The sequence below is a fragment of the Cygnus olor genome, chromosome 4 (genome assembly GCF_009769625.2).
Source record: "Cygnus olor isolate bCygOlo1 chromosome 4, bCygOlo1.pri.v2, whole genome shotgun sequence".
Taxonomy (NCBI): Eukaryota; Metazoa; Chordata; class Aves; order Anseriformes; family Anatidae; genus Cygnus; species Cygnus olor.
This window is the reverse complement of record NC_049172.1, coordinates 9270345-9285970: the sequence shown is the minus strand read 5'-3', so window position 1 is coordinate 9285970 and position 15626 is coordinate 9270345. Positions and strand designations below refer to the sequence as shown.

At 38.2% G+C, this 15626-nt stretch overlaps 1 protein-coding gene across 8 annotated transcripts in view; it reads left to right on the top strand.

The window, feature by feature from the left end:
* PDLIM5 (PDZ and LIM domain 5) overlaps positions 1-15421 on the top strand; it is a 131248-nt gene extending 115827 nt beyond the window's left edge. For all 8 annotated transcript variants that reach the window (XM_040556305.1, XM_040556310.1, XM_040556306.1 and 5 more), the window contains exons 9-13: positions 268-442; positions 6405-6585; positions 7619-7739; positions 11486-11601; positions 12254-15421. In XM_040556305.1, coding sequence (XP_040412239.1) covers positions 268-442; positions 6405-6585; positions 7619-7739; positions 11486-11601; positions 12254-12343 — 683 coding nt within the window. In that variant the 3' untranslated portion in view covers positions 12344-15421. The remainder of the gene's footprint in view (positions 1-267; positions 443-6404; positions 6586-7618; positions 7740-11485; positions 11602-12253) is intronic.
* Positions 15422-15626: the final 205 nt, after the last annotated feature.

Below are 15626 nucleotides of genomic sequence, written 5' to 3'. Positions count from 1 at the left end.
AATGTTGAAATTTGTCCACTGCCTTTACAAGTTAGCCAAAAATGTCCTGTGTTATTTCGCAGACATTTTGTAAAGTAGGTAGGACAGTCTTACTTGGTGGGGGAGGAGGGGAAAATAAGTGCTTTTTAATTTGTTGCTTTAAGTAGGCAGGTATATGCCAAGCTGGACAAAGATGTTAGACAAATGTTGCCTGTTGCTCGTATTTCAAAATAATTTACTTGGTACTGAAAGATGGTCTTCTAAATGCTTTTGGCATTCTTTCCCCAGCTCCTGCCAGTGGATGGACATCAAACAGTATTAAACAGTCTGGAACAACTGCCCCAAGTCAAAAGTTTGCGACACCACCTCAGCTAACGGAGCAAGACACATTGGTTCAGAGGGCAGAGCATATTCCAGCGGGAAAGCGTACTCCAATGTGTGCACAGTGTAATCAAGTCATTAGGTTTGTGTCTATTCACCCCACAGGCTCTCTGACAGCTGAGCTTTGTTTTGCTTTCACTGGTTTTGATTCCTTAGGTCATAAGTGTTTTAAGGCTCCATTTCAGTAACACAGAACACTGTTTTTATATATGGATTATCTAGCAAATCTGAGAATGAGGGAAATGATGGAGGAAAACATGGCAAACTCCTAACAGTCACAGCCTTACAACCTGTTTTACAGAGAACCAGAAGGCTGGGTGGAGTAGAGCAAAAATAAAAGAAAAGTAAGCAAGTTAGTTCTCACTTGCACACACATTCTTATAAAATTTGGAAGATGAGAAAGTTGGAAAACAATGTACAGGAAATCAAATACAGACCAACTTGTCACAAATGTCAATTTATAAACCAGACTTTCAAAATAAGAGGAGTAAAAATAGCAAGCTCCATCCATATAAGAAAAGCAAGGATGGGTCTAACAATTGCTGAGAATGGATTAATAATAATTTTCTACTGTTACTTCTCAAATTCCTTGGTGGGCTCTTTGGCAACTGGGTCGTTTGTGTACTTGACTTATATAATATGGATGGAAAGGATTAATCAAGAGAATACACAAAAACAAGTATGCCGATTGAGATAAATAAATTCCACCGAGTCCCTAAGATATCTGTCTTTAGCCAGAATTTCTTATGGAGGAAGAAATTAATCTGGGCTGCATTGTTCAGTCAATGATTTTTGACAATTAGTCATGATTGTCTCATCCAGGGAGCTATAATTGCTTTTTTGTGTTAATGTGCAAATCATTCCCAATTTTCATCTACCTTACATTTTATTTTTTCTCTAAAATAGATTTTTTTTTTCTGGAATTATTAGTAGAGATGTATTCTTCTAAGATATTGTCATCTTTGTGGTTGTTCAATTATCTGTGCTGTTGAGCTGCAGGGGCAAAGTAATGCCCTGTAATATTTCTTTTTATTCATCTGTCCCATGTTTTCGGTGAACAAGATAGGAGAGCCTGCACAATGCTTCGCCATAGTTAAAGAAAGAAACTTGTTTGATTAGGAAAGTGAGCTCTATGAAATAGATAAATTTCACTCAGTATAATAGAAAATCAAGCTTTCCGCCATGCCCTTTAAAGCCTCTTGAGTCCTGGCTTGAATTCTGCATCAGAAAATTCAACTAACTCTAATCACTTGCTTTCTAGGGATGAATTGAGTCCAGCCTGTTGACTTCTATTAGATTTCCATTCTGATAGTTCACTACCAGTTCAGTTAACATCAGGGTAATCTTAGAGGACTCTTTGCTAACTCATCTGTGATGTTTTGGAGGTTTTTTCCTATTTCCATCATATATGTCAAGGAAATAAAAATATATGATCTGAATCTCCTTGAAGCAACAGAAAAAAGCATAAATTCTGAATGTAGATATACATGCTCTCTAATCCAGAATTTGTGCTTCACCGCAAAATGAAAGATTAATATCAAAAAGGCCTATACTTTTTGGGTGAGATTTGTCTGATTCATTGAACAGTTTGGCCTATATAATCACCATGTCTGTCTTTAGTATGCTGACTTTTTTGTTTTCTGGGTGTTGGACAGCTTTGGGTTTATCTAGTAAATACTGTGTGAGCAACTGTGCACTTTCATTTTTGTTATTATCGTTTCCATTTAAAAATAACATGAGCATACCAGTTCAAACTATGCTGCATCTTTCATGCAAGAAACGTTAGTTAGTGCCTTTTACAAGACCTGTGCTTCAGCAGGGTTTCTTGGTGCTCTGTGCCATGGGGTCACACAGCACAGTTCTCTCCTTGAGCAGCTAACCTCTTCTGTCAGCCCTTAAAGCACTTGCCGCTGTTCCCTGCTTTCATCACCATCGAAAAGGAGATGAGCTTCAGCCCTGTAAATAGGCAAGTGTAGTGGTCTGTGGAGCAACCTTTGCTCCTTAGTGGCCACATAGGAGAAAGGGCGAGCCCTACTTGATAGTACTTAAACCATTGTCACCTATTGTAAGTGACAACTCTTCCTGAATAGTAACTGATGCCGTTGTCTGTCTTTAAATTGCTGTTAATGTGTAAATCCTTAAATTTCTTCACATGTTAAATGCCATCTAAATTATTAAAAGCAAGCATTGTTTCATTTGAGTATGAGTTGACATGTGATAATCAATGCCAAATATGCCTAATGTTCACATCATGCAGTGGATTTGAAAGATTGCAGTGGCATTTCAAGTTCAAGCTTTAGCATAATTACAGTTCATGCCTTTACTGGTAGTGTTACCTATGAAAAGGTAGGAGGAGGATTAAGTGACATTGCACTGTGCGTCTGCTTTGAAGCCAGAATGCATTGTGGAGTTGTTTACTTTACACTAAGGCATAGAATAACCATGGTTAGTTGAGCCAAAACCATTTCTTAGAGGCATCTTATAACTTTTTAATATATCCTTAATTATTGATACAGTGATTGCATGAAGATTTCGTTTTTTTTCCAAAGCTTCATTACGTAATCTTTTGTTTCTGTGTCTAAAAGTGTCAGAGTTGGAGGCAAACTAAATTTCCCATGATCCACTTGCTGTGTCAGTCTGGCAAACTTCTGACACATCCTGACGAAGACTTCTGGTTCTCAGGCAGCCTCACTGAGTGCCACAGTGCAGAGTTCGCTCTCCCTTTCAAGTCCAAATGTGTTTTCCCTGTATCTCCATTGAGAACATATCTCTGGTATATCTGCCTGTGAATGATGATTTGGTTTTGTCACTTTTTCATAGATCTTAATTAATTTAAAGGCACAAGTGGAAAATTAGGAATGGTGCTTCCCTTGAGCATCTCCTATACAGAAATTATATATCACATCATTTTCAAATGAGAAGACAATAACTAACAATAAAGTGATTGACCTACTCAGCAGATGTGGAAATCCTTTTGATCTCTCCACCACCAAATTTCAATTCTGGCTTGCTGTCATAATGAAAGCCACATGAGAAGCTAGATTATTGCCATGATAATGCATCGTGACCATACTGATAAAGTTATATTTAGTTAAAAGTAGAAAAATAGTGAAATTATCCTTATATTCCTTGTACATTATTTACTTTTCTTTCCAATTTGACCCTATATCATTGCTACATGTGGGACCCAGATGTTAGATCTGGCTACCAAATTTATGTACCTGGTGATCCTTTGGGACATAACAGTCTGTAAATACTGATGTAAGTACATCAGAATCTCTTAAAAGGAAAAAAAAAAAGTTACTACTATTTGCCTCCATCTGTGGGTTTGGTTCACATGGTCTTAGATGGTGATGTCAGAAATTTGGTCCAAAGCACATAACATTTGAAAGTAGGCTGGGATGAAACCACATTTTTAGGTAACTGTTGCTAGTTAGGTTGTCCCATAGCATCAGGTGGGAGGAACGTGTTTTTTGAGTGCCACCTTTAAAATTAGACTAGTTTACAAAGAGTCAGTTGACAGAGAGTTCTTGGGGGGTTTTGTTGTTGTTGTTGTTAATGCACAAGGAGGGATGAAGTCATCTGTAGCCATCTTCCTATTATTTCCTGCCCTGGCTTATTGCAATCGGTATGCATGATGGTGGGCATGTGGCCCCCTCACTCCAATATTTTAACTCCTTTTCAACTGAATGAAGCAAATAAATAACTTTTCTTACTGGAAGCTATCGTTTTGATCACAAAAATATGCAGAGACTAGGAACAACTCCAAGTTCTGAATATCATGTTTTAGTGTATTTTACATAGCAGGTGTTTTTTTCTCTCTCTCTCTTTTTTTTTTTTTTTTTTTTTTCTTTCCACATGCTTTGGGGCAGCTTTTAAGTCACTGGTATCATTAAGCTGCAGCGTCAGCTTGACATGTTTAAACTACAGCCTGATTAAAAGTAAAATCGCATTTAGAAAGTGCTCCCCTGGCCACGTGTGCGCGGGGAGCAGGCCTGCTAATGGAACACCTAGGAGACATTGTACAGGGCATGGCCACAGCTGTCTGGGGACTTCTGGGAACGAAACCCTGTAGATGCACTCCTGCACGGTTTCCCATCCGTCTGGGTTCCTGCGCGCTGTCTTGAATGGCTAACCTCAATATGTCAGAACTGTAAACTGTGGAGAGCTAAATGTAGCAGATGTTGTAAAAATTCCTTCCCCTCCTGTCGCTAGCGTGCTTTCTTTCCATTTCATAACTAACCAAGCCTATCATTGCAATGCAGATGGCCAGAAACCCAATCCTACATAGAGTGGAGAGAGCCTCTTCGGTGTCAGCCCTGTCTTAATGAATCTGTTAAATTAGCTTGTGCTGACACGGTGCGAGGAGAGCACTTTGTTGTACATAAGGGCTTGTATTGTTTGATCAGTACATAACTGAAAGGGCTTTGATCTAGAAAGGTGCTTGTATGGCAGCAGGAGGGTATCAGGTTAGGTCAGTGTTTGCACTGCTCAGGCATCTGCCAGGAGCAGGGGCAGAGGGCTGAACTCCCCCCGGCTTGCTCCTTAAAGGGCTACGAACTGCTCTGGGAGCTGCTTTCTCACTGCTTTCTCTGCAGTATTCAGAGATGAACAGAAGAAACAGTTTCAGATTAACTATCTTCTTCATCTCAGAAGATGCGTGAGTTGCCCTAAACCTATTTGAGTCCCTTTGTTTTTGAGTTCTCCTCCTGTTGAAAATACATAGCATCTCCAGAGACAATGTAGAAGAGAAATTACCTGCTCCTCTCAAGGAAGATGCCCTCTGTCTTCTGCCCACGTAGTTATCATCTTACAGTCAGCATAAACCTGGAAACAAATGTTAATGTTTTTGCTTTTCTTGTCGTTGTTTTGCTCATATGAGTATCTTATCTTAAACAAAAATGTTCCTGTTGCTTACTTCATTTCCAAAATTGTTTGGCAAACAGGGTGGTGACACTAGTACTTTACACCTTTTTTGAAGTGAAGTATTAGGGAAAAAAAAAAAAGATGCATTACTGGAAGAACGGTGTCTTTATTGGTATCACAGAAATGGGAAATTTGGTGAGGGAAATGAACTTGAGCCCCAAAGTTCTCTTAAAACCTAAATTCTGAAAGGTTAAGTGTTGGTTGGACCCAGGAGGTGCCTCATTAAAGTAAATATGTTTGTTAAAGAAATTAGCATGCTGAATATGTTTTCAAATGAATGCTGATACAGTGGCATATACAAGAGACTTATGAGTTATAAAATGAGAAGTTTTTGTTTGCTTAGAAATGGACAGTTTCATTTTGTCCATTAACCTTATGGCATGTGCCAGACAAATGCTATAAAAGCATCACTATTTTGTGTTTGCAAAAAAGATAAAATAGAGGAGGTTCTGTCCTCGGAGAAAATTGTCTTATTTTAACTCGCTTCTGGGGAAAGCAAACAAAAAATGCAACTGGATGGGTTATCTTGTGACAAACTTGTTGGATAAGGACAGCTACAGAATTTTTGTCTGACAGGAAACTGCTGTTATTAGCTCTTAATGGAGTCAAGCGTACTTTAACGTTTGTGGTCTTGATATACAAATGCATGTTGAAAGAGAGCTGATGGTATCACTGAGTCAAATGCCTCTTTGCAATAGAGGGAAGCAGTTGGGAACATTGGGAACATTTATTATTATTATTATTATTATTATTATTATTATTATTATTATTATTATTATTATTATTATTATTATTATTATTATTATTTTCTTTCCACTAGCAGCCTCTTCAGCATTGTATTTAAAGCAGTTCTGAAACAGCATTTTTGAAATGCCATGAAGTGAAAAGAATTAGTCTTTACTGGGGTCAGGTGTCTGTGGGAGAGAGTTCAATGGGAAAAGATCTCATCAACACTTGATGCTTTTTTTCAAGCCCATAGGAGGGAAGAGGGATGGAGCAAATTTGGAACAAATTTGTGAACAGTGAAATAATGTTGCAGAGGTATTGCTGATAAATTAAAAGCTTTAGCAGGATCTATCTCAGTGGCATTTGCTGATTAATCTTTTCTTCCTAACCAGAGGACCCTTCTTGGTAGCCTTGGGGAAGTCGTGGCACCCAGAGGAGTTTAATTGTGCTCACTGCAAAGCCTCCATGGCTTACATTGGATTTGTGGAAGAGAAAGGGGCTCTGTATTGCGAGGTCTGCTATGAGAAGTTCTTCGCCCCGGAGTGTTCAAAGTGCCAGAGAAAGATCCTTGGAGTAAGTGACCAGCAGCTGACCCGTTCTTAAGTGGGAGCATTAACCACATTGTTCACTGCTTCTCACTAATGAAATTCCTTTTTATGTGGCCCAGTTTGCATTCCTCAAAATGTACTCTGGCCCACCTTTTAAGTTCATATCACATATGGAGTATATATATTTGTCTCTTCTAATACTGAGCCTTTTCAGTTTCTCTCTGATGCTCTTTAAGAAAAGGTAGCATAGTCTCTTTTGCTCTTTCAAGTTTAGCCCCTGTTTTCCTTAAGCTGCTCTGTAGCTGTTGTGATTACTAGTTTTTCTTGAGCAAAATGCTTTTAATTGGCAGCTTTTTACAGAGTTGGAGGAGGAAAAAAGAAAGAAAAATAAATAATCCTCCTTAACTGAGCTGAACACTGGGAAACACAGGGTTTGGCTAGATTCGAAGTACTGAAGTATTCCCTATGGTAATATCGATAGAAAGATGCATTATCCTACTCGGCACTAATATTGCTAATTTGAGCCCGCCAGCTCTTCGTCTGCTGCTTTACTGTGGAAAGCGATGTGTCTGTAGTCTTATGTAACTGGGGTTATGCAGGGCTTTGGCAGCGTGATCCTCAAGTCATATTTGGCACTGTATCATCTTCCAAAACAACACAGAGCAGTTGTAATTTTTGACACAGTGTCTTCTGATTAACTATTTGCAGAGTTCAGGTCAGAGAGACTTCTTTTCATATTTCAGGAGACTATTGTGGGTAAGATCCTAAGTAAGATGAAGAAGGGGAACAAAAGAACTGTTAAACATGTCCAACTCTTTGGTTTTTGGAAGGTTCACATAGAGTTGCTTCTGACAAGAAAAGGAGATGTACAATAAATAATTCACTTCATAGACTTTAACTTTAGCAGCAACTGCATGCACAGCTTATTTTCAAAGTAGCAGTAGGAAGTATTCTTGAAATGAACCACGTGTAGAAGCACTGTCACCACAATCTTGTTGTCACATCGAAATAACTCATTTTCTAATTTGTGTTAATAACTCATTTTCTAATCCCCACAGGAAGTAATAAATGCTTTGAAACAAACTTGGCACGTTTCCTGCTTTGTGTGTGTGGCCTGTCATAACCCCATCCGCAATAATGTCTTCCACTTAGAAGATGGTGATCCCTACTGTGAGACGGGTAAGGAGTAACACAAGCAAAGTTTAGTGCAGCTGTGCAGAGAATCAGAGCTTAATAAGGTTTAAAAATAATATTAATTCCTTTTTCTCAAGCTTCACTTCAGTGGAAGTGTCCCAGCAAATTCACGTGACTTTGACATTTCAGTTCACACTAACAACAAATGCAGTAGACACTTTGAGTTTGCAACAGGTTTCTTTTGCAGGGAAGATGGGAAGTATTTCTTCAACAACTTCTGTAGGAGCAGGCTTCTTGTCACTGGTTTTACTTGTTATTTCTGTTAGGCTCTCAGCTGTAGGTATCAGTGATACAGCAAAGTGTTAATTTTAGGTTGATTTTCTGGTTGGCTTTAAAATAGTTTATGTCAACCTACTTATTTACGAAACAAGCAAATACTAGTAAAGCAAAGTGTTTTACTCTGAATAGTAAAAACAGCAGGGAGGCTACCTCCGAGAACAAGCAGTCTGCCCAGGGAGTTTTTTGCAAGATCAGGGATAACATCTGTCAAACATAAGCTTAAGATTAAAAAAAAAAAAAAAAAAAAAATTCTGTTGGGGGAAAAATATAGCAATAAGATTATAGCACTTGAAAGTCCAATGAGCATAATATGTGGAAAATGTAGTGTAGATATTCAAGGGAAATCTAGTTTAGTTGGGTTTTGTTTGTGCTTTTTTTTTTTAGCATTTCCAACTATCTTTTTGATGTGATTAACATGAACACTTTTTATTTCTGTTGATTTCTTAGTTTGCTTAAAGCATTTCATGTACCCTTCTGAGCTACGACAGAAATAGATGTAATTTGTAAAACAATTCCACATAATGCAAAAGGAATTGAATGTATTAAAATTTTCTATTTTGCACTGTATATTATTTATATCCATGCCAGAATTGTCAATCAGACATTTTCTGTGTTTTTTTTCTTTACTGTAAGGAGCATTGTAATCTAGCTAGAAGTGGAAGTGGATTGACTAGGAAGAAATCTATCTTGAAATCCTAGTGACTTGTTTGGAGCTAAGATTTCCTCTGGGCTGGTCACACAGTTGTTCACAGTGGTTGTTATGAAGAGCAGTAGATAGATACTGAAAATATGAGGAAGGCAGGCAAAATTTACCCAAATTTTCTGTCAGAGTGGATTTGATGAGGTGTTGGCAGATATGAAAGGACAAAGTAGGTTACTGCTAAGTCAGTGTCACAAGTAGGGTAACGTGTTGCTCCTATTGAATTTGTGGAGCAGCAGAGGAAATGGATATACGAGCAGCATCCTCCAGTGTGACAGCATAGTGAAATTTCATCCTGAAGCAGCCTGAAGCCCCTCATCTTGGATGATTCAAAAATAGTACCAGAGGGATCAATAACTCCCCTTTGGGTGGAAAGCTCATGACTAGGTTTGTACTGCTAGTATTGAATTCTTGTTTCTGCCACCAGATGACCCGTATGTTGTGCAGTGCATTGATTTGTGCTACTGTTACAGCTCCCATGCACAATATGCACACTTTAGCATACTTTGAACAGGAAACACCGGGATAAAAGAACAAGAATATTACCCTTTTCATGAAGTTTCTGAGATAAAAAGTTGCTAGCAGAAGTTAAGGCAGACGCATTCTGCGAGGTGCTTTGGCAGTGATGTGTTGTAATGACTCTGGCTCTCTAACTAGATGTTAATTTGAGATATATTCACTCTTCAAAGACTTTCAGTCCAGCTGGAGTTAAGAGTCTGTGACTAATTTTAAAGAAATAGAGAATAGAAGTCATTGCCAACTTTCCTTCTTCCTAGTGCAATGAAGGGTTCTAATTTTAAATTTGTATTAGAAATTGTAACGGTGTCAGTTATTAGCATTAGGGGGCTTTAATCTGCAAAATGTCCCATTGCTGGATGTGGATGCTATAATTAAATTCAATGTGCAGATATATACAACTTTGAACATCCCAGTGCAGTTAGTAACCTGCTTTCAAAAATGCTGCATGCAAGAGGCATTAATATGTTACTCTATCAGAAGTCTGTGTTGGAAGACTTCTGTGGTATCAAGCACGTGAACGCAAGAGAAAGCTGATGCCCTTCATTCTGCCTTATCTGTTGTTCTTTCTTCAGACCAAAAGCCAAGTAACTTATCAACACAAACTATAGTGCACGTTACAAAAGGTTGTAGTGGCTGGCACCAGAAAAATATCAGTAAAAGATTGCATGTGAACATGAATGTGAAGAGCTGAAAGAGTATAATCATGAGACCATGTCCTTCAGGGGTTTTGGACAGAGGTATTCTGCCATTTGTCACTTTTATTGTGTGTTTTCTGATTAGACATTTGCAAATTCATGCCAACAACATACATTAAGGAAGGTGATTGCTGAAGGTGTTTCTTGCCACTGTTAGTCTTCAAGGACTTTGCTTTTGCAGAGCACTTGCGTTCCCAGTCTTTCTTAAATTCCTTCTGTGGTGCTCTTTGAGGTCGTTATACAAAATACAGTTCTACTAAACCAAAACAGACCTCTCCCTGTGCTTGGCACACAAGATAAGCCTCTGTTGTCTCTGCTGCAGTAAGCACCAGAGTGTGTATCTCTGGATTATCTAGTAGAGAAGCAGAATCTCCTTGTACCCTGCTTGTTACTCCTTATAAGGCTCCTTGAAAATAGGCATTGACATCTGATGTCCCTGGCAGTGCCAGAGTGTTAGTATAAAGGATGGAGTCCAGTGCTTCATTAGGGTTGTCACTTTGTCTGTAATCCATTTTATGAAGATGACATTGTATATTTGGAATGGCAGCATGCTTATCCAGAATTCTCTCATGTTATAGCCCTAATGCTGTTGTGTTCTGTGCAGGAAAAACAAACAAACCCACAACTTTTAGAGTTGAAATAAATGGGAATGACCAGACAGCTTAGGGACAAACTTAGGTCTGCACAGGTGGGCAGTGGAGGGCTGCAGTAACTCACAGTCTGTGATATGGCCCTATGCACAGAGATGCAAGCTTCCCATGTGGAGAGAACGTGGGAATGGGGAAGGGTGTAAGTGCCTCCTACCCAACCTCATACATACCTCTTACCCTGCTGCTCTGCCCTGCTTTCTCCTTTTCAACCTTTCTGGTGCCTAGAAGTGAATGGTGGGAATACCTTTCTATGACATCAGTCACCGAAACCCTACTGATATTTTTTGTTAAACTCAGTAAATATACTTACTAAGCCTCTGGGTTTTGCTTGGCTGTTTTTTAAAGATCCATGCAATAAACTCTAGTGACTAGAAAACTCTTCTTACTTAATTCAAATCGCTCTGTTTAGGACAGGAGTCTAACAACTACACGACGTGTAAAGTGGTCTGGGACAAATACTGTGCCAGAATGCAGGCGAGACCTATACCTTGCTGAGGAGGTTTGTCATGTAAACAGGCAACAGGAAGCCTGCGTATGCTTTCAAAGCAGAGTCTGAGAGAGCACAAGTAGCATGCAGAGTCTGCGCTGGTGCTCTGCAAAGAGTGCATTTTCCCCCCGAGTGCACTATTGATCTCAAGGAAATGAAACACCAAGATGATGGAAGCACTGCTTGGTTGAAAGGATAAGGAAGGGGAATAGAAGTGAATTACTGAGGAAAAGATGACATCGCTGTCTTTCAGCCTAGGACCTCTTTATTCAGTGCACCCAATCTTATAAAACTTGATGGGACAAGTGCAAACCCAATGCCATTGAAAGAAAAGCACAAAACTTTCAGTTAGTCTTGCTTTTCTGCGTGTGCTTCATCTTTAAAATTTGTATTTGTTGCAGATTACTATGCCCTCTTTGGTACTATGTGCCATGGGTGCGAATTCCCCATTGAAGCTGGAGACAGGTTTCTTGAAGCCCTGGGCCACACTTGGCATGACACTTGTTTTGTATGCTCGGTAAGTAAAGCTGTTTGTCTTTATAAACTAATCCATAGGAGCAGTACTTGTGCTAACATGACCAATGTGGGACTTACAGCTAAGATGTCTTTCAGGCCTCAGAACCCAAACAAAAAGCACTTTTACAGTTATTTAGAAGGTGTATTGCTATTGTGGGCTTTTGGCACCAGTCCAGATCATTTGGTGTCAATTGCAGCCCTGTATCCTAGCATTTAACCCTTGACATGTGTTTCCCTAGAACAAATGTAGAAGGCCATAAAGGAACAGGCTGCATTTCTAAGGTATCAAGAGTGCTTTTGACATAAAGACACTGTAGTCAAAGAGTATCACCTGCTAATATTCAGTGGGTAAAAAAAAAAAAAAAAAAAAAAGGAACCCAAATCGTAATGATGGGATTTTTTTTTAATTCTGAACTAACTCTGCTCTGAGTTAAGAGCCTATAGACTTAAAGAGGAAGGCTATGCTTACATCAGCCATTAATTTTACAACAAAAAGAAAAAAAGAATATCCCTCAGAAAAAAAAAAGGTATTAATTCTTAGTCTTTGAATATACTGGTGCATAGTGCAATGCCATGATTAGGCATTCTGAATAAAGAGTGGTGTAATTCATCCATCTCTGTTGGGTGACATTTTCTTTTTGATCCCATTTCAGGTATGCAGTGACAGTTTGGAGGGTCAGACTTTCTTCTCCAAGAAGGACAAGCCGCTGTGCAAGAAACACGCTCACTCTATCAACATCTGATGCTTGGAGCTCATCTTGTTTAGCAAATGTACTGAGCAGAAAGAAAGGTTAAAATGTCCACGTTTGATTGTTGGTTAAAGTTATTTATATATGCTTTTCTAAAAATGGAAGAGAAATGTGGAAATTTTAGGGATTTTGTACACTATTTTTTAGAGTGTTTATCAGTTAGGGGTTTGCTTCATAAAAAGCTGGGAATCAGGAATTACACCCAAGCGAAACTATTAGAGTGCCTTTACTTCGCTACTTGGCACATTACTGTATTGGTTTCATGATTTTATGACCACATTTATATATGCTTCAATATGCGAAGTGAAGCTTCTCTAAAAATGAGTACCTGATTTTAAATTGTTGGTTTTGCTGCTATTCAACAAATAAAAAGAGATTGGCTTCAGCGGTCCAGACCACTTTATTGTGCTGATGTTTTTTAAAGTGTGTCTGGAAGTACTGAAGCTAAACTCCATTAAAGAGGAACTCAAAGCAATGATAAGATTAGGTGGAATGTACTTCAACAACTAATATTTTTCATCTGATGCTCGGTTTCATTAAGCCTCCTGCACCATTACACATACCTGTGCCTTTGGCAGTTAGATCTCTGATGGGTCTGCAGAGGACAGAGATTTTTACAAAGCCATCAAGTGTAGGTGGCTGCGCTAGTGAACAAGGATGATTTAGAAGATGCCCCTTGGAAGAAAACATAGATGGGATGCTGTTCCTTAAACCACGGCATGTGCTACCAGAATACTAGCCAAAATAAAGCAATAGTGAGAGTGTGCTTGACAAGACAAAAATGTCAGATCAACTCTGAAGTATAAGGGAGTGGGTACTATACTCTTATGTTCACAGTTCAAGTTTTAGATAGTTTTCAGTGCCTTGGAAAGGGGAAAGTGCATTGAATCTGCATGTAACAGTGTTTTATATCCAGAATGTGAGACTTCGGTGTTTAATAAGGAAAACGTCTGAAGTGCAACTGAGGACATTGTTTTTCTCTCAGTACATTCTTTATGATGTAGCTCATGAATATGTATATTGGTGGTTTGCCAGGTAGCATACTGAAAACTTATTTTCTTGCTCAGCTGTTATGATTTTTATTAGTTTAGTTTTTTTCTCTCTTTTCCACCAGATGTAAGGAATATATTGTTAAATAATATAATATTGAGTTAGGCAGTCCAGTATCTCTCAGTTCTTGCAAGGGAACAGAGACAATACTGTCATTATGCATTTACTGCAAGCCAGGAGATGTTGCCAATCCTGTGGCTTGATATGAATTTTGTCACAGGGTCAGCACAAGACCCATGCAGCAGCTAAGTCCCACTTACCTTCAAATTAGGGTTTAAGTGGTATGGAGCAATAGTAGGCATATAGGGAAAGGGTGATAACCCTCTGCACAGGGTGAATTTTACTCCAGCAGAGCTGCACAACAGAGAAGGAGGCCCTCTCGGGGCCAGATTAGATTCCTGATGCAAACTGAACTTACATGCTATTAAGTTCAAGTGAGATGTCAGAGCTGAATTGCTATGCTTTAGTGCTCTTTCCAATAGACTTTAGAAGTGCACTGGGTGGTTGTTTGTTTTGTTTTGTTTGTTTGTTTAATTATTGATAAAAAGGAAAGGTTTATCCATAAAATCATGAAGACAATTACAAAAAAAAAAATTACTATGGTAGAGTAAAACAATTGTAACAAGAAACATCAACACAAGAGAGGGAGGAAAAAAACACCAAAATTGCTGTACTGAAATACAAAAAGATATCTCTTATTAATTCAGTAAGACAAGTTCATGTGATGGGCTGTTTCACTTTATTTCCTAAAGTTGTTTTTCTTCAATACTACTACATTTCTTTCTAAACTTCTGGTGGTATGGAAGAAATGTCATTAAGCTGTTTAAAATGTTTACACTCTTATATATACACCCTTCTGTGACTGTGGCTGAAAATCAGGAGGATAAAGGCAGATTAGACAAGATACAGCAGTATGAGCCAGCTTGCTTTTGAAATTAGTGGAATGTGGAGAAAGGAGTCCTAAAGACTAGGTGTCAGTAGAGCTGTATTGCACATGCATGAGGAAAGAGGATGGGAATGCACACGATAAGGTAATTTCTGTAATTCAGACCTTGCTATTTTGAAGTAGGATAGAAGCTCTTCAGTGGACACAATGTTTGCCAGTGTCCATAAAAACTTTTTTTTTTTTAGTTTTGTAATTTTTATTGGATTTATGTTTCTTAATACATATGCTCTAGGTTTGAAATTTCACAGGTGTTAATGAATATGAGCACAAACACCTGAAAGGCTCCAGTAGTACTGCTTCACTTAGCTGCTTTGCCGTTTAGTTTCTGCTTTGTCTGTTTGTTTAAAATTTGAAAAGGAAGCATAGAGTCACTGACACATACTGAAAATTTAATAGGTCTCTCAAATTATATAAATCAACTAAAATAAAAAGGAACATAATGTTTATCATTATTTTAATAAGTGAGATTTTAGTAGAGCACTTTATAATAATGCCATATATCTCACTGAATATTTATTACTTTTTTGTTGTTTAGGACTATTTCATACCAGTATCTTTGCATTTTGTTTTATTTGTAAGCCTGCCTATTTACCTCTAGAATTTTTTGGTGTGTCAGTGTGTGTATTTATGTATACTTATCTATGTATGCACACGTATGTGTGTACAGTGAGACGTACATATATATGCACATACACGTGTATATTTGATTGCAGACTTGACATAGCAAAAATTAGCACCGTTCCATTGTCATTTGGGGATAAGATTTCCAACTATTTTTCATAAAACAAATTTACAGCATTCATGTTTTGAAGGAAAGTTAAAAAGCTAGGAGACCCCTGTTAATAATCTAACTACTGTAGGTTTTTGCATGCATTTTCAGTCAGTAATTACTTTTTCTTCCAAAACTGTGCCTGTTAAAAGAATTGGGTTTAACTCTGAAGGTAGAAGGTCTTTATTAGTGAATAATCGAATCACGATGACACTTTCAGTATATTGTAATTAAATAATTCAGAAATATGTGTAAATATAATAAATGCTTAATATAACAATGCAATAAACGTAAAAGCAAAACTTGAGTAGTGGTCCAGTATGTGTTGGTCTGTTCAGCTGTTTACCTGTCTCCTGATGGGGCTACTCACATCTAGCCATGTGGATGGCTTTCCTAATGGGTAAGAAGGGGAACTACATCGGTTCACAGATCAGTTTCTTGAATTTCCTTTTTTTTTTCGTTGTTTTACTCTAAGCAGTCAGCTGTTAAGTCCTGGTGATTTTTGTGTTTGT